This window comes from Sphaeramia orbicularis, chromosome 18, assembly GCF_902148855.1.
Source record: "Sphaeramia orbicularis chromosome 18, fSphaOr1.1, whole genome shotgun sequence".
In the NCBI taxonomy this organism is placed as follows: Eukaryota; Metazoa; Chordata; class Actinopteri; order Kurtiformes; family Apogonidae; genus Sphaeramia; species Sphaeramia orbicularis.
This window is the reverse complement of record NC_043974.1, coordinates 711,800-736,558: the sequence shown is the minus strand read 5'-3', so window position 1 is coordinate 736,558 and position 24,759 is coordinate 711,800. Positions and strand designations below refer to the sequence as shown.

The 24,759-nt window shown below is 43.1% G+C and overlaps 1 protein-coding gene across 1 annotated transcript in view; it reads right to left on the bottom strand.

Annotated features, from left to right (window-relative positions):
- Positions 1 to 2,054: 2,054 nt before the first annotated feature.
- The window catches only part of LOC115438919 (uncharacterized), a 43,425-nt gene continuing 20,720 nt past the window's right edge, over positions 2,055 to 24,759 (bottom strand). Inside the window, exons 9-15 of the mRNA XM_030162809.1 lie at positions 23,212 to 23,275; positions 20,814 to 20,851; positions 19,186 to 19,370; positions 18,110 to 18,238; positions 14,029 to 14,255; positions 12,276 to 12,380; positions 2,055 to 2,439 (exon numbers count right to left, since the gene is read on the bottom strand). Of these exons, the coding sequence (XP_030018669.1) occupies positions 2,334 to 2,439; positions 12,276 to 12,380; positions 14,029 to 14,255; positions 18,110 to 18,238; positions 19,186 to 19,370; positions 20,814 to 20,851; positions 23,212 to 23,275 (854 nt within the window). The 3' untranslated portion in view covers positions 2,055 to 2,333. The remainder of the gene's footprint in view (positions 2,440 to 12,275; positions 12,381 to 14,028; positions 14,256 to 18,109; positions 18,239 to 19,185; positions 19,371 to 20,813; positions 20,852 to 23,211; positions 23,276 to 24,759) is intronic.

Below are 24,759 nucleotides of genomic sequence, written 5' to 3'. Positions count from 1 at the left end.
ACCTATGGTTCATGTTAGGGATGCACTGATCCAATATGAGTATCAGGCATCGGCTCCCATACTCGTTTACTCCTGGATTTCTGTAAATTGGCTTAAAATTTGATTTGATTTGATCTATCTCTCCTTTATGTGAAGCACTTTGTAACATGTTGTTTTAAAAAGTGCTGTATAAATAAAGCTTTACTTACTTACTTACTTACTTACTTACTTACTCAGTGTGTATACTTGTATTCATACTTGTAAAAGTAATCCAATACAAACTCACCGATCCCACTGGTGTCCGTGTGCCATTCCCAGTTCAGTGCAGCAGGTACGAGGAGGAGGAAGAATGTGTGTGAGTGTGAAGAGTGTGGAGACTGAACCAAAGAAATGAGGCTGATCAGAGTCCGGCTGACTGACAGTACCGTTCAGACACACACAGATACAGACGCAGCCTTCTGTCTGGAATCTGACTACATTCATCTGTTTTCCAGCTGATGGAGGATGAGTACCCAGACAGAGAATACCAGCGGGAGTACGGAGCGGTGCGGACTGCCACCAGTGGAAGTGAAAACCAAACTGATCACTCATTTCCCTTATGAAACAAAAATACATGGCAATATATTGAAAAATATAATGCATTATATTAAAAAATACATTTCCATATATGGGAAAGTAGTGCATATATTTTCCAATATACTGCAATATATGCTTTAATCATATATTGATACATATAAAACATATATTGCAATGAAGACAAAAACTGCCGTATATTTTTACATATAGTTTTATTGAAACTCAATTTCTTTCCATTGACACAAGTTTACATAAAGCAGATATTTATCAACACTTACATTACGTGGTATGCATAATAACATATTTCATGAAAATATGCATCGTGATATACATGAAAAAAGTGTTTACTGAAAAAAGATGCCTTCTTAGTCATTTTGGCAACATAGGATGAAAAAGATGTACATATATATACATGCATATTTTTTTAAGTGTATGACTAAATATATAATTACATATATTTAGTAATACACTAGACAATATATGTATGTATATATGCATACATACATTATGAAGTGTATTACTAAATATATAATGACATATATTTACATATGTAAGTAAATATAGTCATATATGTTTCAATATATGGAAAGCAGCAATTCCTTATGTATTTTTCAATATATTGTAATATAATACAAAATATACTGACACAATATATTATTCTGTATATTTTAAATATGAATATATATTATACAGTAATATATTTTTCGGTCAGTAATATATTGACAGTCAATGTAAAGAGAAATACATTTTCTTTGCATAAGGGTTGTCTTTTCTCTTCCTGCTGAAGCTAAACTTTTAAACCTTACCACAGAAAACGCTGCAACATTAGTATCACAGTAGTGTTCCTCTGTCGTCTACAGGTTTGTTATTACTGACTTTCTTCTTCTTCTCATTAAACTTTCCTCTTCTTCGTGGTATTTGTCCAGTATGGTTAATTCAGAGCGGCGCCCCCTGGTGGATTAACTGACAAATGCTCATTCCAACACATTAAATGTCAGTAGCAGCACTTTGTTCCAGTCGGACTAATGACAACGACAATAAAGCACATTTACAAAAGGAACTAACAACTGGAATGGGATTATTAAGGACTACGATCGGTACTCAGTATCTGCAATTACTCAAATGGAAGTACTTGTACCCGGTCTGGAAAACAGTGGTATGGGTGCATCCCTAGTTCATACAAAATAACAAACAAGTTCAAATCAGAATGAAGGACACTGAAACTGAAAGAGTGTCTGCAACAACAGTTTTCGGCATTAGAACTGATGAGCAGTTCAACTGGAAAGAGCATGGAAACCAACTGGTTTTTGTTTTGAGGGAGAAAACGTGATAAAAAATGCCTTCACATTTGTTCTGCTCAGTCCATGTGTCAGTGATCTGGTAAGCACAGGTGCATCCGCACTGTAGCTGTGAAGATCAGCCCTTTACTCCTCATTTTCAGCCCATTCTTCTGATCCTTCTGTTCTTCATTTTTGGTCATACAGGACCTGGTCCTCTGGTCTGGTCTTACAGAACCTGGTCCTCTGGTCTGGAGGTCTGGTCTTACAGGACCTGGTCCTCTGGTCTGGAGGTCTGGTCTTACAGGACCTGGTCCTCTGGTCTGGAGGTCTGGTCTTACAGGACCTGGTCCTCTGGTCTGGTCTTACAGAACCTGGTCCTCTGGTCTGGAGGTCTGGTCTTACAGGACCTGGTCCTCTGGTCTGGAGGTCTGGTCTTACAGGACCTGGTCCTCTGGTCTGGAGGTCTGGTCTTACAGGACCTGGTCCTCTGGTCTGGTCTTACAGGACCTGGTCCTCTGGTCTGGAGGACTGGGGACTCCTCAGACCAAATGGAGGCGGGGCCACCTTCTCCTCAGCTGTAACTTCATCCTTTTCAGCACAGTCTCTGCAGAAAGAACACAGGTTTAAGAAAAGAAAGAAAAGCTGGAGTTATTAATTCCATCAAATAAATCATGGAAAGGATTTGCACAACAAACCACTTTCATTGAACTCAAACATTAAAACTGCAACAAATTTTAGGAGCTTTAATAGATAAACAAATGTAAATGTGTCACATGTGACGCAGAATTCTTAGTCGATGACTCCACAGACAGAACTGTCCACCTCTGTCTGTGGATTCATCTACTAATGAATGAATCCACAGACAGAGGAGGATCCACCAACCATGTTAGAGAAGAATTATACAATTAACATTGTGAATAATAACGTATGCTTCACATTAATGTGGTATTTTCAGCTAGAAGTGCTTCAGTAAAAACTAAACTCCTTCCTGCAGAGTGTGCACAACAGTTTATGTCTGTGGACTTTTCATCTTGTTTTGTTTCTTTTTTCCTCCTCATGTTTCCATCCAGCAGGCCAATGTGCTGTTTAGTGTCTTCCATCTTTAACCTCCTCAGATCCAGGAAATGTCAGCAGTACCAGCTTTTGTTGTTTTTATTCAATCAGTGCTTATATTGGAAACATCCTGATGTAACAGTTTTATCAGATGCAGTTTTGAACTTTTGGATGGAATGTCCTTTGTGGTGGACACTTTTCTTTTCTATTTTGAATAAAGTTGTGAAACTCTCGTCCATAAATGTGAACAGAAAACCCACAGCTGGTCTGAGGAGGTCATGGGTCAGTTCTGCTGTCTGTCACTACTGGATGGACTGTCCATCTGTGAATGTGTGATGGTGTCTGTACTGGGACAGACTGTTCCAAACACACTGAGACAGACGTTCAGTCATTCAGCTGCACATGGGTTAACTGAGTTCACATTTTAAATCACATTAATCATGATGATGGATTAATCCATGTTAATGTGTGAACTTTGACAGCCCTTATATATGTATATATATATATATATATATATATATATATATATATATATATATATATATATATTTCTGTGTGTGTGTGTGTGTGTGTGTGTATATATGTGTATATATGTATGTAGAGTGTATATTAGAACTATTTGATCTGGCCAAGCCAGTGACCTCCGGGAATAGGCCGGATGACGACCATGAAAAGTATGGTGACTGCTGGAGAGACAGCTGACGGCTGGAAAGACAGCAACCGGGGCACAAAGGGCTAGCAACCCGAAGTGTAGCTCCTGTGAGGGGGCACCCACAAACAAGCTACGGAAAACCCTACTGATTTATACCCCCAGGGGTGCCCGAGAGGGGGGGAGGATGAGCACCCCAATAGGACAGACAAAAAGGTAATGACCCAGGCTTATGGAAAAACGACGACGAGCGCAGTCTGTTCATGTGGCAAAGTCTGCAAGAACCAGCATGGCCTGAAGATCCACCAGGCCAAAATGAAATGCTTGACAGGGAAGCAGGTGGTGCAACGCACAGATCTAGTACCTGGTGAGACGCAGGAGGAGCCCGGCCAGGAGTCAACCCACAGTGCCCAGACCCTCCATGCCCCACAAGCTCCACCCCATGTCAGGCATTCCGAACATCGCCGGGTCAGGTGGCCTGCTGCCAACAAGGAGAGAGAGTGGCTCCAGTTTGACGAAAATCTGGACCAAGTGCTTGAATCTTCAGCAAGGGGAGATGCAGACCAGAAGTTGCGGATGATGTCTGCAATGATCATCAGCATTGGTGCTGAAAGGTTTGGCATAAAGGAACAGCAGCCAACTAGAAGGCCAGGGGAGCCAAATAGGCGGGAGGTGAAGATTGGCCAGCTTAGGCAGGAACTTAGACTGCTTGGGTGGCAGTTTAAACAGACAAGGGAGGAGGAGAGGGCCGAGCTGGCAGAGCTCCGTAAAATCCTGAGGAAGAAACTCACCACACTCCGCCGAGCCGAGTGGCATAGAAGGAGGGGCAGGGAGAGAGCCAGGAAATGCGCAGCCTTCATCTCGAACCCCTTTGTCTTCACCAAGAAAATCCTCGAGCAGAAGAGAAGTGGCCGTCTTGCCTGTACTGAAGAAGAGGTCAACAAGTACCTAAGTGCCACCTACAGTGACAGCGCAAGAGAGGAAGATCTCGGACCGTGCAGAACCTTGATAACTCCATCAGAACCCACTAAGGCATTTAACACCAAGGAGCCAACTCTGAAAGAAGTTGAGGAGGTGGTCAAAACTGCTAGAACCAGCTCAGTGCCAGGCCCTAGTGGAGTGTCTTATGTTGTCTACAAGAGATGCCCCAGACTCTTGAAGCGACTATGGACAATCCTGAAAATGATCTGGAGAAGGGGGAAGGTGGCACAGCAGTGGAGACACGCAGAGGGTGTCTGGATTCCGAAGGAGGAGAACTCAAGTAACATCGAGCAGTTCAGGGTCATCTCACTCCTCAGTGTGGAGGGCAAAATATTTTTTAGTATTGTTGCCCGACGCATGACGGAGTTCCTCCTGAGGAACAATTACATCGATACCTCTGTGCAGAAGGGGGGAGTTCCAAAGGTTCCAGGATGCATCGAGCACACAGGAGTTGTTACTCAGCTGATCCGGGAGGCACGTGAAGGCAAAGGTGACCTGTCAGTCCTTTGGCTGGACCTTGCCAATGCGTATGGGAGCATTCCACACAAGCTGGTGGAAACCTCGCTTGTCCGACACCATGTTCCAGACAAAATCAAGGACCTCATACTGGACTGTTACAGCTGCTTCAGTTTGAGAGTCACTTCTGGAACAAAAACATCTGCATTTCATCAGCTTGAGAAGGGCATTATCACTGGATGCACCATTTCAGTGATATTGTTTTCCTTGGCTATGAATATGCTGGTGAAGTCAGCTGAGGTAGAGCGCAGAGGTCCACTCACCAACTCAGGTATGCGGCCCCCCATCAGAGCATTTATGGATGATCTGACAGTGACTACAACATCAGTTCCGGGCTGTAGATGGATCCTGCAAGGCCTTGAGCATCTCATCAACTGGGCCCGGATGAGTTTTAAACCGGCCAAGTCCAGATCCCTGGTAGTGAAGAAGGGGAAGGTTACACACCAGTTTCACTTCTCAATAGGAGGTGTCCAGATTCCATCACTGGGAGAAAAGCCAGTTAAGAGCTTGGGCAAGATCTTCGACTGCACCTTGAAGGACACCGCAGCACTCCAAGCAACAACGGAGGAGCTGGAAACCTGGTTTACAGCAGTGGATAAGTCAGGGTTACCAGGCAAGTTTAAAGCCTGGATCTACCAGCATGGCATCCTGCCACGACTCCTCTGGCCACTGCTGGTCTATGATGTGCCACTGACCACCGTCGAGTGCTTCGAGAGGAAGGTGAGCTGTTTCCTGTGGAAGTGGTTGGGCCTACCGAGAAGCCTCAGCAGCATTGCCTTGTACGGGAGGAACAACAAACTGAAACTGCCCTTCAGTAGTCTGACGGAGGAGTTTATGGTTACCCGTGCAAGAGAGGTGCTGATGTATAGGGACTCCAGTGACATCAAAGTCTCTTCGATGGGCATAGAAGTAAGAACCGGCAGGAAGTGGAAGGCTCATGAGGCAGTCGACCAGGCTGAATCCCGCTTGCGACACAGTGAGCTGGTGGGAGCAGTGGCATCCGGTCGGGCAGGTCTTGGGAGCAATCCAAGACTTCACTTCAACAAGGCCCAGGGAAAGGAGAGGCACCAGCTAATCCAGGAGGAGGTCCGAGCAGGGGTGGAGGAAGCCCGCTGCAGCAGGACAGTAAGGATGTGGCAACAAGGAGCATGGACCTGATGGGATGAGGCAGCTGACCGGAAGATATCGTGGATGGGCTTGGCCGAGACTCCACTGTGCCCCCTCTGCCAGGGAGCTGGATCGCTGGAGCACATCTTGAGCTGCTGCCCTAGGGCACTAGCAGATGGACGTTACCGCTGGCGCCATGACCAGGTGCTGCGGGTCATTGCAGACGTCATCAGCACCGGGATCTCCACCAGTAGGCACCAACAACTGACAAAGCAATCCATCACCTTTGTCAGGGCTGGGGAGAAGCCACAGCAGCACCGGGCTCAAGCAGGGGGGCTGCTAGCAACAGCTCGGGACTGGCAGCTGAAGGTCGACCTAGGGAGACAGCTCAAATTCCCTGAGAACATCACAGTGACCACGCTCAGGCCAGATATAGTCCTGGTTTCAGAAACAACAAGGCAAGTGGTCCTGCTGGAGTTGACCGTCCCCTGGGAAGACCGGATGGAGGAGGCCTTTGAGAGGAAGAGGGCCAAGTATGAGGAGCTGGCAGGCGAATGCCGAAGCAGGGGATGGAGGACCCGATGTAACCCCATCGAGGTCGGATGCAGAGGGTTTGTCAGCCAGTCTCTAATCAGGGCACTCAAGATGTTGGGCGTGAAGGGACTGCACATCAGAAGAGCCATCAGAAACATAACTGACGCAGCAGAAAAGGCGTCAAGATGGCTGTGGATCAAGCGGGGGGAGCTGTGGACCACACAGGATACTTAGACACAAGCCGGGACTTGATCACCCCTGCTGGGTCGCCTGGGCGAGGGTGTCTGATGTTGTGAGACCCGAAACACCCAATGAACCCAGGATACATCACTGATAATGTGTGTAAGTTGCACTAGAGTGTATATTAGAACTGTATGTATGTGTGTGTATATATATGTATATACACACACACACACACACACACACACACACACACACATAGACAGGGTGTATTAAAAAAACTATACATTTAGAAAAATGATCCCCAGTTCCACATGTGATCATTTTTGGTCTGTTGGTTCATGTTGGTGTGTAGGTAGTGGACTGGTGCATGTGTGTGCACATGGACACACACAGGTGTACACGTATGAGTGAACAGGAACAGACTGAGCTATCCAAGATTAAACTGGTTTATGTGAGGTAGGGGTGGGATTTAAACCAGTCAGAGGTCATGGGAGGGGCCAATGGGAGGGGCCAATAGGAGGGGCCAATGGGCATCCATCTGGTTTTCCACAGAGTTCCCAGGTTCCAGCATTACCACTGTGGACACCAGGACAGGTTCATGTGTTTACCCATGGACACTGTTCTGCCTCTGACAGACAAGTAGACTGAAAATGACACTGAGGACAGGACAAGGTAGAGTTAACCCGGGACAAGGTAGAGTTAACCCAGGACAAGGGAGGGTTAACCCAGGACAAGGGAGGGTTAACCCAGGACAAGGGAGGGTTAACCCAGGACAAGGGAGGGTTAACCCAGGACAAGGTAGAGTTAACCCAGGACAAGGGAGGGTTAACCCAGGACAAGGTAGAGTTAACCCGGGACAAGGTAGAGTTAACCCAGGACAAGGTAGAGTTAACCCGGGACAAGGGAGGGTTAACCCAGGACAAGGGAGGGTTAACCCAGGACAAGGGAGGGTTAATCCAGGACAAGGGAGGGTTAACCCAGGACAAGGTAGAGTTAACCCAGGACAAGGTAGAGTTAACCCAGGACAAGGGAGGGTTAACCCAGGACAAGGTAGAGTTAACCCAGGACAAGGTAGAGTTAACCCAGGACAAGGGAGGGTTAACCCAGGACAAGGTAGAGTTAACCCAGGACAAGGGAGGGTTAACCCAGGACAAGGGAGGGTTAACCCAGGACAAGGTAGAGTTAACCCAGGACAAGGTAGAGTTAACCCAGGACAAGGTAGAGTTAACCCAGGACAAGGGAGGGTTAACCCAGGACAAGGTAGAGTTAACCCAGGACAAGGGAGGGTTAACCCAGGACAAGGGAGGGTTAACCCAGGACAAGGTAGAGTTAACCCAAGACAAGGTAGAGTTAACCCAGGACAAGGTAGAGTTAACCCAGGACAAGGGAGGGTTAACCCAGGACAAGGTAGAGTTAACCCAGGACAAGGTAGAGTTAACCCAGGACAAGGGAGGGTTAACCCAGGACAAGGTAGAGTTAACCCAGGACAAGGGAGGGTTAACCCAGGACAAGGGAGGGTTAACCCAGGACAAGGTAGAGTTAACCCAGGACAAGGTAGAGTTAACCCAGGACAAGGGAGGGTTAACCCAGGACAAGGTAGAGTTAACCCAGGACAAGGGAGGGTTAACCCAGGACAAGGTAGAGTTAACCCAGGACAAGGGAGGGTTAACCCAGGACAGGGTAGGGTTAACCCAGGACAAGGTAGAGTTAACCCAGGACAAGGGAGGGTTAACCCAGGACAAGGTAGAGTTAACCCAGGACAAGGGAGGGTTAACCCAGGACAAGGTAGAGTTAACCCAGGACAGGGTAGAGTTAATCCAGGACAAGGGAGGGTTAACCCAGGACAAGGTAGAGTTAACCCAGGACAAGGGAGGGTTAACCCAGGACAAGGTAGAGTTAACCCAGGACAGGGTAGAGTTAATCCAGGACAAGGGAGGGTTAACCCAGGACAAGGGAGGGTTAACCCAGGACAAGGTAGAGTTAACCCAGGACAAGGGAGGGTTAACCCAGGACAAGGTAGAGTTAACCCAGGACAAGGTAGAGTTAACCCAGGACAAGGGAGGGTTAACCCAGGACAAGGTAGAGTTAACCCAGGACAAGGTAGAGTTAACCCAGGACAGGGTAGAGTTAATCCAGGACAAGGGAGGGTTAACCCAGGACAAGGTAGAGTTAACCCAGGACAAGGTAGAGTTAACCCAGGACAGGGTAGAGTTAACCCAGGACAAGGGAGGGTTAACCCAGGACAGGGTAGGGTTAACCCAGGACAAGGTAGAGTTAACCCAGGACAGGGTAGAGTTAATCCAGGACAAGGTAGAGTTAACCCAGGACAAGGGAGGGTTAACCCAGGACAGGGTAGGGTTAACCCAGGACAAGGGAGGGTTAACCCAGGACAGGGTAGAGTTAACCCAGGACAGGGTAGGGTTAGGGTTAACCCTACCGATGTCCATAAAAGAAAAGTCCAAAAATGATCAAATGTGGAACTGGGGCTAATTTTTCAAAATGTATAGTTTTTTAATACACGCTGTATGTATGTGTGTGTGTGTGTGTGTGTGTGTGTGTGTGTGTGTGTGTGCGTGTGTGTGTGTGTGTGTGTCAGTCCCAGTTGTTCTGCAGTAAATGTCCCACACTTGTACACTTCAGACTGTACATGAACACATTCCATACAGTCTGTGCTGCTCATTTGTTTTTCTTGCAGACCCAAAGCTGCTGAACACAGTCTGTTCACTATTAGACTGTAGTTCACATTGAACTCCTTCACCATAAACCTCAGAAATAATGTGGATGCACCAAGGTTTGAATAGTTCTGGATTTTTCATTCTACTTTAGTTTGATTTAGTTTGGACTTTTTTTTTTTTCTCTAATTCAGTTCGTTTGAATTCGTTTTTAGAGCAAGTTTGATAGTTTTGATGAGTTTTCATTTTTTTCTAAATGCTTCGTTTAGTTTAGTTGTAGTTTACTTGTAGTTTTAGTTTTAGTTTAGTTGTAGTTTTAGTTTTAGTTTAGTTGTAGTTTTAGTTTTAATTGTAGTTTAGTTGTAGTTTTAGTTTAGTTGTAGTTTAGTAGTAGTTTTAGTTTAGTTGTAGTTTAGTTGTAGTTTTAGTTTTAGTTTAGTTGTAGTTTTAGTTTAGTTTAGTTGTAGTTTTAGTTTTAATTGTAGTTTAGTTGTAGTTTTAGTTTAGTTGTAGTTTAGTAGTAGTTTTAGTTTAGTTGTAGTTTTAGTTGTAGTTTAGTTTTAGTTTAGTTTTAGTTTTAGTTTAGTTTAGCCTTGGTTTAGTTTTAGTTTAGTTTTAGTTGTAGTTTTAGTTTTAGTTTAGCTGTAGTTTAGTTGTAGTTTAGCTGTAGTTTAGTTGTAGTTTAGTTGTAGTTTTAGTTTAGTTTTAGTTTAGTTGTAGTTTCAGTTTAGCTGTAGTTTAGTTTTAGTTTAGTTTTAGTTTTGCTGTAGTTTAGCTGTAGTTTAGTTGTAGTTTAGTTTTAGTTTAGCTGTTGTTTAGTTTTAGTTTAGTTTTAGTTTTGCTGTAGTTTAGCTGTAGTTTAGTTGTAGTTTAGTTTTAGTTGTAGTCCAGTCGTAGTTTAGTTTTAGTTGTAGTTGTAGTTTAGTTTTAGTTTAATTGTAGTTTAGTGGTAGTTCAGTTGTAGTTTAGTTTTAGTTTTAGTTGTAGTTTAGTTTTAGTTTAATTGTAGTTTAGTGGTAGTTCAGTTGTAGTTTAGTTTTAGTTGTAGTTCAGTTGTAGTTCAGTTGTAGTTTAATTTTAGTTCAGTTGTAGTTCAGTTGTAGTTTAGTTGTAGTTCAGTTGTAGTTTAGTTGTAGTTTAGTTGTAGTTCAGTTGTAATTTAGTTGTAGTTCAGTTGTAGTTTAGTTGTAGTTCAGTTGTAATTTAGTTGTAGTTCAGTTGTAGTTCAGTTGTAGTTTAGTTGTAGTTCAGTTGTAGCTTAGTTGTAGTTCAGTTGTAGTTCAGTTGTAGCTTAGTTGTAGTTCAGTTGTAGTTTAGTTGTAGTTCAGTTGTAGCTTAGTTGTAGTTCAGTTGTAGTTCAGTTGTAGTTTAGTTGTAGTTCAGTTGTAGTTCAGTTGTAGCTTAGTTGTAGTTCAGTTGTAGTTTAGTTGTAGTTCAGTTGTAGTTTAGTTGTAGTTCAGTTGTAGTTCAGTTGTAGCTTAGTTGTAGTTCAGTTGTAGTTTAGTTGTAGTTCAGTTGTAGTTTAGTTGTAGTTCAGTTGTAGTTTAGTTGTAGTTCAGTTGTAGTTCAGTTGTAGCTTAGTTGTAGTTCAGTTGTAGTTTAGTTGTAGTTCAGTTGTAGCTTAGTTGTAGTTCAGTTTTAGTTCAGTTGTAGTTTAGTTGTAGTTCAGTTGTAGTTCAGTTGTAGTTTAGTTTTAGTTCAGTTTTAGTTCAGTTGTAGTTCAGTTGTAGCTTAGTTGTAGTTCAGTTGTAGTTCAGTTGTAGTTCAGTTGTAGTTTAGTTGTAGTTCAGTTGTAGTTTAGTTGTAGTTCAGTTGTAGTTTAGTTGTAGTTCAGTTGTAGTTCAGTTGTAGCTTAGTTGTAGTTCAGTTGTAGTTTAGTTGTAGTTCAGTTGTAGCTTAGTTGTAGTTCAGTTTTAGTTCAGTTGTAGTTTAGTTGTAGTTTAGTTGTAGTTCAGTTGTAGTTTAGTTGTAGTTCAGTTTTAGTTCAGTTGTAGTTCAGTTGTAGCTTAGTTGTAGTTCAGTTGTAGTTCAGTTGTAGTTTAGTTGTAGTTCAGTTGTAGTTCAGTTGTAGTTCAGTTGTAGTTCAGTTGTAGTTCAGTTGTAGTTCAGCTGTAGTTCAGTTGTAGTTCAGTGGTCTCTTTTCTCTTCTTCTCTGTGCTCCTATTCAAATCAATCCCAGACAGGACTCTGCTGCTTTAGTCTCCATGTTTCCAGGTAGAGTGGGGACCAGAAGACGACTGGAAACCACAAGTGAACACAAGTGACGGAGCAAAAAGTGTCGTATGGAGACAGCACAGAAAACTGAGAGAGACAAAGAAATCCATTGAACATCAATCTGACATTGACAAAGACCAAAACCAAGGGAATTTGATCCAGAATGTTTATCTGTTTTAGTTAGTTTAGTAAACACACAATACAGTTTCAGTTAGTTATGGTTTTTTTCTTTTAATTCTAGTTTTTATTTATTTCAGTTAATGAAAATGTTTTTACTATTCTAGTTTTGGTCATTTCATTAGTTTTCGTTAACGATAATAACCTTGGTGTGCAGTAAACACCCCCCCCCCCCAGTACAAGAAACAGGAGGGCACGAAACATTCTCACCCCGGCACCACCACAGGAGCAAACATCACATCCAAAAAAGAAGGAAGATAAGGAAACAGCAAATAGGTCAGTTTCAGAGAATACTGAAATGGGGTGTGTGTGTGTGCCTGTAAGTAAATGCCCCATGGATGCAGGTGTTCTTACACAGCTTTGTGCAGAGCCTTCTGGTTCATCATGTGTTCTCTGAAGACGTTAATGGCTTTGTACACGTCCATCTCCTGTTGTTTCTTCTCTATCAGCTCTTTGTACCTGGAACACACAGATGAAGAGCAGGACACAGGAGGACATGTTAAAGGTTCCTTTCACTGTCAGTCCTGTGGATGCTCATGTCATTAGTCATACCACATCTGGAAAAACAATAGAGGATGTTGAATGTTGAAGTTAAATCAAAGTAAATCCACTCCATCAGAATAAAGCACAGTTTACACACACCCTCCTGACCTGTAGTGCAGAGGACACTTTTCACATTCTACATTTACATTCAGATGACATACATTTATGTTCCTGAACAAAAAGGAAGGATTTCAGTCATGGTTTTTTTGTCTCATTTTGGTGGAGTTGGGGCCATCAGTCAGTAGTTGTATGTTTGTTCCCATTGATCAAATGCTGCTGTAGTTTACTGTTTGGTGAGATGTGGTATTTATGGACCAGACTGAACTGGACCACGGAACAAAGAGCGTTAGTGCAACTACTGACAACAGACTGGACTGATGAAGCAGAAACAAGCAGTTCATCAAACTGACAGCTGGTGGAGGTAGAACCCAGAAGATGAAGGCTGTCATGTCCACATGAACACAACTGTTGTGTACCTGCAGTGTGTGTTTCAGGTGTGACATGTACCTGTGTGTTAATGCAGTCTGTGTTACAACTAGTGCTGGGCAGCGATTAAAAATTTTAATCACAATTAATCGCGTGGATTTCTGTGATTAATCACAATTAATCACATAGTTATATTGGGGGGGGGGGGCATCAACAGTGTGCATTTCCTTTCAGTGATATTTCAGACTGCAGTACTCCGCTGATAAAAATAATTGCACATGTCAGTGCTTCTTCTCCCCCCCACCATCTGAAGACATTTCAAATGAAAATGTCCATGGAACAGACCGCTACTGTTACACATGTTTATGTCCACACATGTTTATTTCCGCTTGTGAGTGATTGACAGGAGTCTTAGTCCCACTAATCAGTACTAATACTAATAAGAACAATAATATGTGATGTTCAGTTGTTCAAAGTAAACAAAGGGGGCCCTCTAGTGGTCAGAATAAGTGTCACTAACGTATGTTTTGTCCTTGTGGTGTTCCCGTAGTCAGTTCAGACATAAGAAGGAACTAACAGACACGTTTCTTTCACTCTGTTTGTATGGCCCCAAAAACGTTTGTGAGTATTTTCTGTTCAGTTGTTGTCAGAATGAATAGTATCAAATATCTCTGATGTGAACCTTTGTTACTGGATAAAAAGACATTTGTAAATCTTAAATTAATCTGTAAATGCTAATTGCTAGCATGTCTATGGATTTTCCCATTCAAGTTAGCACTGAGCTAGCAGTCTTTTTCCCATTCATTTAAACGTCTAATGCCATGTAAATGTACTAAGGCAGTGAACAGAACTCAGACATGTTCTGTTTGTATGTGTCAGTTTTACAGTGAGTCTACAGGAACAGATTTGGACACAAGTTTTAGGTGTGCGTCTTTTCTTGGTAAACCTGTTGTCTATCTGCAGCTAATCGCTACACACACACAAGCAGAAGAATAGGAGTTAGAATAAAACAGCATTAACGGGGGAGAAAAAAAATGTCGGCGTTATTTAATGAATGTGTTAACATGGTAATAACATGTTAACTCTCCCAGGCCTACTTAGAACATCTGCTCTCCGCTGGTACAGCTGTGACATGTACCTGTGTGCTAATACAGTTTCCTTTCCAACGTCTGTTGTCCACTGCTGGTACAGGCTGGTGACCTTTGACCCTTCTCCAGCTGACAGCAGTGTTCCATAGATGAAGCTGTGCAGAGCGGCTCGAGCTGACAGAGCAGTGAGGAGGTAGAGGGGTGAGTCCAAAACCACTGAGTGGAAGGAGAGGAGAGAGAGGAGGAGCCACCGAGAGGGAGGAGCAGAGGGGAGCACCTGGAGGAAGAAGAGGAAGAACATGAGGAAGAGAAGTCCAGTTGAACAACAGTGAAGGGTTCTGCTGGGACTGACATCCAGGAGCAACAAAGACACACAAGGAAGGACTCACTGGAGCGGTGCTCAGCACTGCCAAGGCTCAAAGAGTTCTGGACTTTTCATTCTAGTTCAGTTTGATTTAGTTTGGACTTTTTTTCCCTCTCATTCAGTTTGTTTTAATTCGTTTTTAGAGCAGGTTTGATAGTTTTTATTAGTTTTTGTTTTTTCTAAATGCTTAGTTTTAGTTTAGTTTTTTTTTTATATCTTTTATTTTCCTCGTCATATTCAAATAAATCCCAGACAGGACTCTGCTGTTTTCTCCCAACTTTAGTCTGACTCTAAATGACCAGTGAACACAAGTGACGGACCGTCAAGCGTCGTATGGTCCTGCTAGATAAAATGATTCGAGGGAAATAAATCGATTTCATATCAATCCGACATTGACAAAGAGGAAAACAAAGGGAATTTTATCCATAATTTTTATCTGTTTTAGTTAGTTTTATAAACACACAATACAGTTTCAGTTATGCTTTTTTTCCTTTTAATTATAGTTTTTATTTATTTCAGTTAATGAAAATGTTTTTACAATTCTACTTTTGGTCATTTCATTAGTTTTTGTTCATGATATCTTCTTTAAAAATATCTGTGGTGCATGAAGAACTCAGAGTCTAGACAGCAGCTCTGAAGTCTGATTCAGTCTGATCTGATCTGCAGTGGACCCAACCAGTCAAATAAGAACTGAAGAACCTGGAAATAATCACAACTGACAATTTATGTCTCTGTTTTAGCGCAAAAAACCCCCCATTAAATGATGAAAATACTGACTTTTATAAACTATCCAAACAAAAAAGATGTGAATAACCTGAAAAAAACGGACATTTCTTCAGATAAATCAGTGTAATGTTCTCAGTCTTCTTCCTCCACTTCTCATTAGTCCATGTGCATTCTGGATCAGATCTCCAAAGACACTAAACACTGAGGAACAGGAAGAAAAGAGTTCAAACTGGACTGAATTTAATACAGACATTTCAGGTTGGACACATTTGTTCAGGTTATTCACATTTTATTGGTACAGGAGAGTTTGGAAATGGAAAGAGTTTCACAATTTAATGGGATTTTTTGCACCAAAACAAAGACAAACATTTGCAGTTGTCATTATTTACAGACATAATGTCATATTATTTTCTCCATCCAACCCAGTAGTAAATCTGCAGTGGTTCTTCTGTGTGGGTTCTCCTGCTGTTATTATTGGACTGTAGATCAGATTGGTCTGGATGTGGAACCACAATTAAAATGAGTTCCACAGCCTGGACTGTGGAATTTATACACTTTGGAAATTCATCCCAGGGGTCGGACTGGAACCTTTGGGGGGACGTAGGTTTGACAGCCCTGGACTACAATGTCCTTTCTTACAAAATGTCCCAACTGAGGCTTTTGTAGATGTTCTGTCCATTCTCCATTTGGTACCTGGGTTCTGTACTGCTGTTGTACCTGGGTACTGTAATGGGTTCTGTACTGCTGTTGTACCTGGGTACTGTGCTGGGTTCTGTACTGCTGTTGTACCTGGGTACTGTAATGGGTTCTGTACTGCTGTTGTACCTGGGTACTGTCCTGGGTTCTGTACTGCTGTTGTACCTGGGTACTGTCCTGGGTTCTGTACTGCTGTTGTACCTGGTACTGTGCTGGGTTCTGTACTGCTGTTGTACCTGGTACTGTAATGGGTTCTGTACTGCTGTTGTACCTGGGTACTGTGCTGGGTTCTGTACTGCTGTTGTACCTGGGTACTGTAATGGGTTCTGTACTGCTGTTGTACCTGGGTACTGTCCTGGGTTCTGTACTGCTGTTGTACCTGGGTACTGTAATGGGTTCTGTACTGCTGTTGTACCTGGGTACTGTCCTGGGTTCTGTACTGCTGTTGTACCTGGGTACTGTAATGGGTTCTGTACTGCTGTTGTACCTGGGTACTGTGCTGGGTTCTGTACTGCTGTTGTACCTGGGTACTGTAATGGGTTCTGTACTGCTGTTGTACCTGGTACTGTGCTGGGTTCTGTACTGCTGTTGTACCTGGGTACTGTCCTGGGTTCTGTACTGCTGTTGTACCTGGGTACTGTGCTGGGTTCTGTACTGCTGTTGTACCTGGGTACTGCTACTTTAAAAATGACCTGACAGACAGGAAGCAGAGTGTGCAGGTAGACGGCTGTACTTTCAGTTTACTCACCTTGACAAAAGGTGTGCCACAAGGGTCAGTCCTGGGGCCACTTTTGTTCATAATTTACATTAATAACATCAATCACAATATATCAAATGCAAAATTTCATTTTTATGCTGATGATACAGTCATGTACACTTCTGCTTCCACTCCTGTCCAAGCCCTTACCCAGCTACAACTTGCTTTTAACACTGTCCAACAAAATTTTCATGACTTAAGAGTGGTTTTAAATGCAGATAAAACAAAAGTCATGCTGTTTTCAAACTCCAGGTCCAAACTGTCAAACCTGCCTTCACTGATCACTACCCAGGGAACACAGATAGAACTCGTCCCGACCTATAAATATTTAGGCATTTTAATGGACAGCTCCCTTTCTTTCTCTGCGCACATTCAGCAGCTTGTTAGAAAACTCAAACTAAAACTTGGCTTCTTCTTTCGAATTAAATCATGTCTGTCTTTCGAATCAAGAAGCAGACTGGTTTCCGCTACATTTCTGTCTGTGTTGGACTATGGTGATGTCCTGTACATGCATGCCTCCACCCATAGTTTACGGTCACTGGACACTGTGGATCATGGAGCTCTGAGGCTCATCAGCAGTTTTAAATCTCTTACCCATCATTGTCTGCTTTATGATGGTGTAGGATGGTCTTCTTTGTCGGCTCGCAGACTGAGTCATTGGCGTATTTTAATGTGTAAGTCTGTTCTAGGTCTGCTCCATCCTACCTTCAGACCTACATCAGCTGTAGAACCACAGACTGTTCTAATCTGTGTTCTCAGGATCTTTTCTTGTTGTCTGTTCCTAAAGTTAGAACTGGACAGGAAAAAGGCCTTCAGGTATGCGGCCCCATTCACCTGGAATGAACGACAAAAAGACCTGAAACTGAAGGATCTGGTTTGGTTGGACACTTTTAAGAGGACGCTGTACGACTTAGAGAGGGAGACATCTGACTGCAGATGTTTTACCTGACGCACTTTGTCTACATTTCATGAGCACTTTTGCAAAGTTGACTTTGGAAGGTTTGACTTGTCTATGTGCTTTTTATGTATTCGTTTTATGTATGGAAGTCTGTCTGTAACTGTTTAATGAACTGCTGCCTGTCTGGGCCAGGACGCTGTTGAAAAAGAGATTTTTAATCTCAATGAGGTTTTCCTGGTTAGATAAAGGTAAAATAATAATAAAAAAAAAAAAAAAACTGTACTGGGTACTGTACTGCTGTTGTACCTGGGTACTGTACTGGGTACTGTACTGCTGTTGTACCTGGGTACTGTACTGGGTACTGTACTGGGTACTGTACTGGGTTCTGTACTGGGTTCTGTACTGCTGTTGTACCTGGGTACTGTACTGGGTACTGTACTGGGTTCTGTACTGGGTTCTGTACTGGGTTCTGTACTGCTGTTGTACCTGGGTACTGTACTGGGTACTGTACTGGGTACTGTACTGGGTTCTGTACTGGGTTCTGTACTGCTGTTGTACCTGGGTACTGTACTGGGTACTGTACTGGGTTCTGTACTGGGTTCTGTACTGCTGTTGTACCTGGGTACTGTACTGGGTACTGTACTGGGTACTGTACTGGGTACTGTACTGGGTTCTGTACTGCTGTTGTACCTGGGTACTGTACTGGGTACTGTACTGGGTACTGTACTGGGTTCTGTACTGGGTTCTGTACTGCTGTTGTACGTCCACCAGCAGTGATCTGATGTCCTGGTCCTCTTCATGAATGTTACCAATCAGCACCTGTGAGCAGACACAACACTGACATCAGAGCCCAGAAACATCCACATGTAGAACACAGGAAACGCACCAGTGGACGCTGGTTTTATTAAACAAGCAGAAAACAAGATGACAAGAAGGTTTAGCCAAAGGCATGGATATATAAACCAGTGTTCAGAACTCAGAGCTCCTCCTTCAGCCTGAACTCTGTGCATGTGTGGATCCACTCTGTCTGTTTAAATCCAACAGTTTCCAGGTTGTTCCATACACACAAACAGTTGAATCTGGTCCCAGTCATGTGTCTGTCCAATTAGATTCAATTCACATCAATATTAGTTGAGTTCTAATTTTAAATGTGTGGGAAATGGGATTTTCAGTGTTCAGTGTAAATGTCCACAGAGTCCACATTCCACAGTGGATGTGGACAATTTAGTTCCACATACAAGAGACTGTTCTAAGCTACAGGTGGATCCAACTGGAGGAGAATCGGAGTCGTTTGGAATTTTGGATGAATTTTGGAAAATGTTTCAATGATGACAGATGGAAAACTGTAGATGTTGTGACCTTGCTGTGACCTTGAACTTTGTCCTACTGGGACCAAAATGGACTGGGTTGGTCCCAGGGCCTAGGCCTATCTGTGGGGGAAGATCTGGGAAAGATGGGTGGAAGAGTTTTACACTGAAGATGAGAACAAACAAACAAATAAACAAGAAAAGCACTCGGAGAGCGCAGACCTCTGCCAAGACAGATCTGCCCCCCCCCAACAAATCACTGCCAGAATTGAATCATTTGTTCCTTGTGCCAGTATCAACATTTACTGAAAATTTTGTCCAAATCCATCCATAACTTTTTGAGTTATCTTGCACACAGACAGACACACAGACAGACAGACGTAAAAACAGAACCTCCTTGGTGGTAATAAAAAGACCATAAGACAGAAGGTGTACATATTAAACCAGATGAGCTCTGACCTCCAGTGTGCTGCTGACTCTGTGCAGGTAGAGCGCCTCCTGTTGGATGAAGGAGGTGAGGCAGCGCTCCGACAGACGACCAGAGCGCACCTGAGACAGGAAGGACGACCAGTGGAGGATGTCCTCCAGCACCGAACTGCTCTGGTCCAACATGACGTCAAACAGACTGAACCCAGGGACCAGGTCTGGAGATGGAGACAGAGAGAGACCACAGTGACCCCCAGAGACCACAGAGACCCCCAGAGACCACAGTGACCCCCAGAGACCACAGAGACCCCCAGAGACCACAGTGACCCCCAGAGACCACAGAGACCCCCAGAGACCACAGTGGCTCCCATTGACCACAGAGACCCCCAGAGACCACAGAGACCACAGAGACCCCCAGAGACCACAGAGACCCCCAGAGACCACAGAGACCACAGAGACCCCCAGAGACCACAGTGACGCCCAGAGACCACAGAGACCCCCAGATACCACAGAGACCCCCAGAGACCACAGAGACCCCCAGAGACCACAGTGGCTCCCATTGACCACAGAGACCCCCAGAGACCACAGTGGCTCCCATTGACCACAGAGACCCCCAGAGACCACAGAGACCACAGAGACCCCCAGAGACCACAGTGACGCCCAGAGACCACAGAGACCCCCAGATACCACAGAGAACCCCAGAGACCACAGAGACCCCCAGAGACCACAGTGACCCCCAGAGACCACAGAGACCCCCAGAGACCACAGAGAACCCCAGAGACCACAGAGACCCCCAGAGACCACAGAGACCCCCAGAGACCACAGTGACGCCCAGAGACCACAGAGACCCCCAGATACCACAGAGAACCCCAGAGACCACAGAGACCCCCAGAGACCACAGTGACCCCCAGAGACCACAGAGACCCCCAGAGACCACAGAGAACCCCAGAGACCACAGAGACCCCCAGAGACCACAGAGACCCCCAGAGACCACAGTGACCACAGTGTCCCCCCAGAGACCACAGAGACCACAGTGTCCCCCCAGAGACCACAGAGACCTGCTCTGGTCCAACATGATGTCAAACAGACTGAGCCCAGGAACCAGGTCTGGACGGTCCATGGGCCAGACGAGGTGTCGGTCCCAGTCCAGGTGTCAGAGGTTGCTTCTCGTCTGAACAGATCCATGTGTGTAGTCCACATGCAGGTGTTTGAACCTCTGTGCAGCTACATGACTGTTCTCTGCTGTTAAAGACACCCACCTCCACTGAAGAAATGCACTTTTGACACTGGTGCATGTCTTGGCATTGGCCCTGATTAAAGACATGTTCCAGTTTTATATGAATATGTTTGGTGTCATTTTAAAGGGGACACTCTGGGCTTTCATTCCAGCTCTTGTGTGAATACTTTTGATGAGGACAGTAGACACTGGAGCTCTTCAAACTTTTAGTCACACACATTTTCCTACCATTTTTGCCTAAATCGTCTCTTTTCTTTTAGTCCTGTGGCATCAGGAAGCATCAGGGATACAAAATACAAACACTGCAATACTGGCCTGACTCTAAGGATTCTAAGGAGCTCCTGTCAGCTGAGGAGAGAGAGAGAGAGAGAGAGAGAGAGAGACCACAGACAATTCTGAGACTATAAAACAGACCCAAACTTACTTGATCCATTTGACGTCGTAGCTGACATGACGTTTGATCTGGAAACAGATAAAGTCAGGTTAAATTTCACTGTCAGGAAGAGGAATTACATTTCTTTATCCTCTGCATGTCAGGATTTTACTTTCATTTTCATATATTTGAATGTTACAGTTCAGTGGAAGGAAACATCAGCTCCATTTGTTGTTCTCCAGCACTTTAAAAACAAACAAAAACAAAAAAAACTGAAGGTGGATTGAAATGACGAGGCTTTTCTCTGAATGTTACTGTTTCTCTCTCTAACAGAATTTGTGACTCTTTAAATGAATTGTTAGTGACATACAGTACATTGGTGTACCGACACAAAAACACATTCCATCTGGGGCCTGAAACATGATTTTGAATCAGTTCCTGTTTAGTATTGTTTGGTTTCCAGATGATGACGCAAAAAAAAAAAAAAAAAAAAAATCAATGATCTTCCGCCTTTTGGGCAAGGTGGTTAGAAAAAGTATTTGAAGTATTTTCAGAATGAACAGTTACATATTTTTAAAGTCAGCAAATAGGTTTTTCACCATTACCACAATATGAACATAGGGGGTGGACAAGATCCAATCCAATCCAACTGTATTAGTAAAGCACTTTAAAACAACCACAGTGGACCAAAGTGCTGAATAAATTAAACCAAAATAGAAGAATAAAATACAGAAAAGATTTAAAGATATAGAAACTGTACAAAAACAAAAAACAGTGTTATAGAGAAGAATAAATAAAACCCAAATGAAAGAATAAAATACAAGAATAGATTAAAAAAAAAACATAAAAAGCCATACAATTAAAGACAACAAAGTAAATAAATAAAATAGATAAATAAGAACAATAAACCACCACCAAATAAAAACAATAGAATACAGATAGTACCTTCAAACATCTGACATGGTTTCAAAAGCCAAGGAGAAAAAATGGGTTTGAAGAAGGGATTTAAAAACAGACAGAGGAAGTCTATCTGATGTGGAGAGGATGACGGTCCAGAGTTTAGGCCAGGGCTGTCCAACTCATTTTAGTTCAGTTTCATATCCTCCCAGTGTGATCTGCAGTGGGCTGGACCAGTAAAATAATAATAATAGTATATAAATAATGCCAACTTCAAACATTTCAATGTGTTTTATGGTGAAGAAAGTAAAATCACATTATGGAAACGTTTACATCCATAAACTGTCCTTTTAAAAATGTGAATAACATGAACAAACTGAAAAAACTGACATTTCTTAAAAAAAATAAGTGCAATTTTAACTCTATTCTGCCTCTGCTTATCATTTGTAAAAGTGCATTACAACACAGATCATGATGGATCTGCAAATACACAAAATATTTGAGTAACTGGCAGAATATTTGTAAAATTGCACTTACTTCTCTTAACACATTTCTAGTTTTTCATATTTTTTGTGAAAGGCTAGTTTGAAAATTTACACATTTTCAGGTAATTTCACTTTTTTACACTAAAACAGAGGAAACATTTGGAATTGTCATTATTTGTAGGTTTTTATGGTAGTATTTGACTGATCTGACCCACTCCAGACTAAAGTAGGGCTTTATGTGGGCCCTAAATTAAAATGATTGACTGTTCATATCTTAGTGTAATTTTTGTATTTCACAAATTCATCCCAGGGCCGGACTGGACCCTTTGGCGGGCCGTATTTGACCCCCGGGCCACATGTTTGACACCTGTGGTTTCGGAGCTGCCAAATGGCCAAAAATGTTCTGTCTCTAAAAATGATCAGTCTGTATCAGTAATTCTGTATCTGTATCAGTAATTGTCACAACAAATGCCAAACAGTATTTTTATCAGGTTTAAAGTCTGTAAAATGAGTAAAATAATACAATAAATACACAGTACTGTGCAGATCTCTGCTCCAGGGTGTGTATGAGCACACATATGCATTTCTCAGTTTTTATAGTAATATATGTAGAACTGGAAAATACAACAAATATGTGCACAGTATTAAAAACAAACATTTATTGGAGAACAAAAGTCATCCTCCTCAGACCCAGCTGTGGGTTTTCTGTCCACATTTATGGACAAGAGTTTCACAACTTTATACAAAAAAAAAGAAAAGAAAACTGTCCACTACAAAGGACATTCCATCCAAATGTGAAAAACTGCATCTGAAAAAACTGTTGCATCAGGATGTGTCCAATATAGTCACTGATTTAACAAGCAAAAAAAGCTGGTACTGTGCTGACATTTCCTGGTCTGAGGAGGATACAGACCCTGAAAACCTGTGGGACATTCTGAAGGAGTGTGAGAGAACACACCATTATTATAGAAGACATCTGTGTGTGTGTGTGTGTGTGTGTGTGTGTGTGTGTGTGTGTGTGTGTGTGTGTGTGTGTGTGTGTGTGTGTGTTATATTTTTAATCTTACTTAGCTTTGCTGGAGCAGATGTAGAATCTCAGTTCTCCACAGGGGGCGCTGTTGACTTCTCCACCTGAGCACAACACACACACACACACTGAGTTTCTGTATATTGTACATGTGTTAGTGATAGTGTGATAGTGTGTTAGTGTTTTAATCAAATAAATCACAGGGTTGCTGTGCATTAATTTCAATTAATAATAATAAGAAGAATAAGAATAAGAATAATAGCAGCTTTATTTCTATAACACCTTTTAAAAACAAAGTTTCCAAAGTGCTTTTGACAGACAGAGCAGAAGGACACAACAGCAGGATACAAGATACAAGTAAAAACACAAAAACAGAAACAACACAATAAGAGAGATGTGGACAAGAGACGCAAAAATGTGACACTTTGAACAAATTAAGTGAATCGGAGTAAAGAGGGCAGGGATAACGTAAGATGATGTTGATATAAAAATGAAGGAGTGAGATAAAACAACATCATGTACAAGAATATAAACTACAGCTCTACCTACTGATGTGGCGTTTCTCACAGCACTTAGTAAAAGTTTGAGCATGAACAACCTGCCTCCCTCCAAAGCCCCGCCCACTGCCCTCTGCATGAGCTCTGAGGCTCCTCCTCCTCTCTCCTCCTCTCCCCTGATGTGCACGGTGGAAGCAGAGGTGGAGGCGGAGGTCTGGTCCGCAGACCCCACCCTCAGTAATTAGATACATTAATGCTCCTGTTTCATCAGCAGACCCTGTATTTAAGGGTGTGGTCTGTGTTTAAGGGTGTGGTCTGTATTTAAGGGTGTGGTCTGTGTTTAAGGGTGTGGTCTGTGTTTAAGGGTGTGGTCTGTGTTTAAGGGTGTGGTCTGTATTTAAGGGTGTGGTCTGTGTTTAAGGGTGTGGTCTGTATTTAAGGGTGTGGTCTGTGTTTAAGGGTGTGGTCTGTGTTTAAGGGTGTGGTCTGTATTTAAGGGTGTGGTCTGTATTTAAGGGTGTGGTCTGTGTTTAAGGGTGTGGTCTGTGTTTAAGGGTGTGGTCTGTGTTTAAGGGTGTGGTCTGTGTTTAAGGGTGTGGTCTGTATTTAAGGGTGTGGTCTGTGTTTAAGGGTGTGGTCTGTGCAGTGCTGGGTCAGGGTCTTCACTACACTACAGGTGGTGTAGGTGGTGGTGCCCAGGTGACGGGCACACACACTGTGAACCTCCACAATTTTTCCGTGGACATTTGCGGTTTCCTAGTCCGTACATTTCTCATCCACATAATCCTACATGTGTGACACCAGGTACATGTACCTGTATGAGTCCTGTGGTCAGAAAAGCTGAGCTTTGTGCAGACCTGTTCAGTCCAGTTCACCAGACTTCTGGACTTTTATCTCCATCCTTCATTCATCAGACTCCTGTTTGTTCTCCTCAGTTGTTGTTTCTGTTCATAAATCTGTTTTTTTCCTTCCACATGTGCATTTGAGTTCTATCCACACATCCCAGACAGTAGACTGGGACAGTGGTCAGTAGACTGTGGTCAGTGGTCAGTAGACTGTGGTCAGTGACAGTAGACTGTGGTCAGTGGTCA